The sequence below is a fragment of the Buceros rhinoceros genome, unplaced genomic scaffold, assembly GCF_000710305.1.
Source record: "Buceros rhinoceros silvestris isolate BGI_N320 unplaced genomic scaffold, ASM71030v1 scaffold10458, whole genome shotgun sequence".
NCBI lineage: Eukaryota > Metazoa > Chordata > Aves > Bucerotiformes > Bucerotidae > Buceros > Buceros rhinoceros.
Genome location: NW_010427452.1, coordinates 22,883 through 25,767, shown reverse-complemented (window position 1 = coordinate 25,767; position 2,885 = coordinate 22,883). Strand labels below are relative to the sequence as shown.

The 2,885-nt window shown below is 47.1% G+C and overlaps 1 protein-coding gene across 2 annotated transcripts in view; it reads left to right on the top strand.

The window, feature by feature from the left end:
* The window catches only part of PIAS1 (protein inhibitor of activated STAT, 1), a 30,525-nt gene that overhangs the window by 22,914 nt on the left and 4,726 nt on the right, over positions 1 to 2,885 (top strand). For both annotated transcript variants that reach the window (XM_010141913.1, XM_010141911.1), the window contains exon 8: positions 2,135 to 2,295. In XM_010141913.1, coding sequence (XP_010140215.1) covers positions 2,135 to 2,295 — 161 coding nt within the window. The remainder of the gene's footprint in view (positions 1 to 2,134; positions 2,296 to 2,885) is intronic.

The window sequence follows — 2,885 nt, the reverse complement described above, 5'->3', positions numbered from 1 at the left end:
CCTTTTCTTTTGTCAGTTCTGACACAGTTGGCCACTATGGCAGAGCTGATCCAGGAGGTTCAATGCCAAAAATGGGAAAGGAGACATCAGCTCGTTAACGCTGAGTTCACTGATTCGATCTGCATGTGGATGGCTGCGGTTAAACCCCTCCACTGTTTTTATACCAAAAGCTTGTGAAAATACTTGTGGTTTAAATCTGCCTTTTTTTTTTTTTTTTTTGCTCAGGAGACAGGTATTTGTGTTCCTCCTGCAGCACGTGTCTTTGTCCTTCCTTATTGTTGTTTTGCATTGCACAGAAGCATCCAGGTTTTATCTCTGGTGCCCTTAGTCCTGATCCTCGCAGAGCCAGGAGACTCTTAGTGTGCCCAAAAGACAAATGAGCCATTGACCCACCATCTGGGAGATGAGAATTCGTAACAGACATGGATCAGGGGGCCTTGCTTTGTTGGGGGTTGATTATGTGATCGAAATAATGTGCTTGGTCATGGATTTTGGGGGAGGGGGTGCCAAACACATGGCACAGGCAGCACCTCCTGCTGTCTGAGCTGCCCAGCACCGTTCCTGCCGGCTCCCCAGGGAGTTCCCGGCTCCCCCCCCATCTGGTGGGGAGTTTTGTGACAGTGACTGAGAGCCAGAAGGAAGAAAAATAAGCAAGATCCTGCAGTCAAGCTGAATTTGCTGGGATTGGGGCGGAGGGATTTCTCCTTACAGTGGTAGAGGAGTTTCTGCTTACAGGGGATGCGGGGGAAAAAAAAAAAGCATCATGGAGGAAGTAGTGGACTGTGAGTAGAGCCTTTGTTCTTGATATTGTTTTTAGTTTTCGGATACTCTGAGATTGAGTGCCATCCTGTGGCACCCATCTCGTACTGCTCAGAATCGGTGTGCACAGCCATGGGGCTGGCTCAGGCTGCACGAAAACCAGTTCCTCCTGCCAGCCACTGCTAGAATTGGCTGCAGGCTTGCAAATGAAGGCGTCTATATTTTAGTCAAATATATAGACTTCAAACCACTCACTATAAATAGTTCTTAATAAATAATTGTTTTGTTGTTTTTTTAATGTGGGAAAAGTCTTGTTTAGACACTCCTACTTTTTACCTTTAAAGTGGCCCATTAAAGCCCTTCCTAATCTGCAGTGTAAAGTCTTTGCCAGAAAAAACCCGCTTGGGTTTTTTTTTTTTTTTGAGGAGAGGAAACTTTGATTTCAGATTGATACGAAACACCTTTCACTGTCTAATCAATTCTGTATTCAGTGTAATCAAATGTTAATACTTATGGTCTGGGTTAGTGCTGAGTTATCTAACCCAAACTCAGGTGTTCCTGTTCCACAGTTTTCTCCTGTCTCACCTTCTGTTAAATGTTTGCAGGCCCTTTGTGGCATTGGAAAGGTGTGATGGTGTGGCAGGGGATAGTCAGCTCTTGCGATATTACACCACAAAAGGGTGGTGACATTTCAGGTTGGCTCAAAACTGTACACACAGCGGCGGCGTTTGTCACAGCAGGAGGGGTATAAAACAGTTTTTTAATAGTTAACCGGCATGACATACATATGAGTAGTCACTTCCTGACGGTTCTTTGGAGACAGAACAACGATGATGGAGTTAGAGAAGAGTGTAAGAAGATAGTCCATAGTCCTGCATCTGTGTTTTCTATACGCTGGCTTCTGTGCCAGTGAAGTGAAATGAGTGGTTCTGGTAGTGCCCTGGTCACTGAGCTCTGGACAGCAGCTTGAACACACCCTTCAGGTGGGAGTGGGCAGGAGAGGACTGCCCATGTTCATCAGCTGCTCAAATACCATCCAAGAAGAATTCTTTTTAGAAGTTCTTCCAGGACACTGGTATAGTACAGAAGCTCAGTGGCCTCTCTGTTTGGTGACAGGAATATGGAAGGATGTAGTCTTCAGTTTCCTTGATCCAATGTAGTTACAAATGTGATTTTGAGTAGCTTTTTCTGTGATAATCAAAGCTACAGGAAGGAGGGGATGGTGTATGTAGTGTGTATTTTAATCACAACTCAGCTTTCTGAGGGTTCTTTCCAGAGTAAAACTCAGCCTGTCTCTGTCTCTTTTCAGACAGAAAAGCCCTGTTTGTTCATTTAATGCCAAGATGATGTAATCTTGTCTTTTTTTCTCTTAAAGCTTGGTAAAATGCGGCTAACCATACCATGCAGGGCTCTGACTTGTTCACACCTGCAATGTTTTGATGCCACTCTCTATATTCAAATGAATGAGAAGAAACCAACCTGGGTTTGTCCCGTCTGTGACAAGAAGGCTCCCTATGAACATCTCATCATCGATGGGTAAGTAAAGCTCGAATCAGATTGAAGGATGTACCTTATGCTCTCTGCATACTGTTCTGTACACTGCTCTGGAGTCTTGGTTATCTGGCTGTGACCTGGTTGAAGTTACCATGTCATCTAATTTCCCTGCTGTGGGTGAAGAATTACTAACCAGGTACCTCTGCTTGGCACTGAGGAGGCCACACCTCGAATCTTGGCTTCAGTTTGGGCCCCTCACTCCCAGAAGGACATTGAGGGGCTGGAGTTGGGGCAGGTTCTGGAGCACAATGCGCTAAGGAGCAGCTGAGGGATCTGGAGGGGGCTGAGCCTGGAGCAAAGGAGGCTCATGGGAGCCCTTCTGGCTCTGACAACTCCCTGACAGGAGGTTGGAGCAAGCGGGGTCAGTCTCTGCTCCCTGGGAACAAGCGACAGGACAAGAGGAACCGGCTTCCAGTTGCTGCAGAGGAGGTTGAGGTTGTCCCTGAGGAGCCATTTCTGTCCCGTTGGGGTTGTGCAGGGCTGGCGCAGGCTGCCCAGGGCAGTGGTGGAGTCCCCATCCCTGGAGGGGTTTCCCAGCCGTGTGGAGGTGCTGCTGAGGGACAGGGGTCATT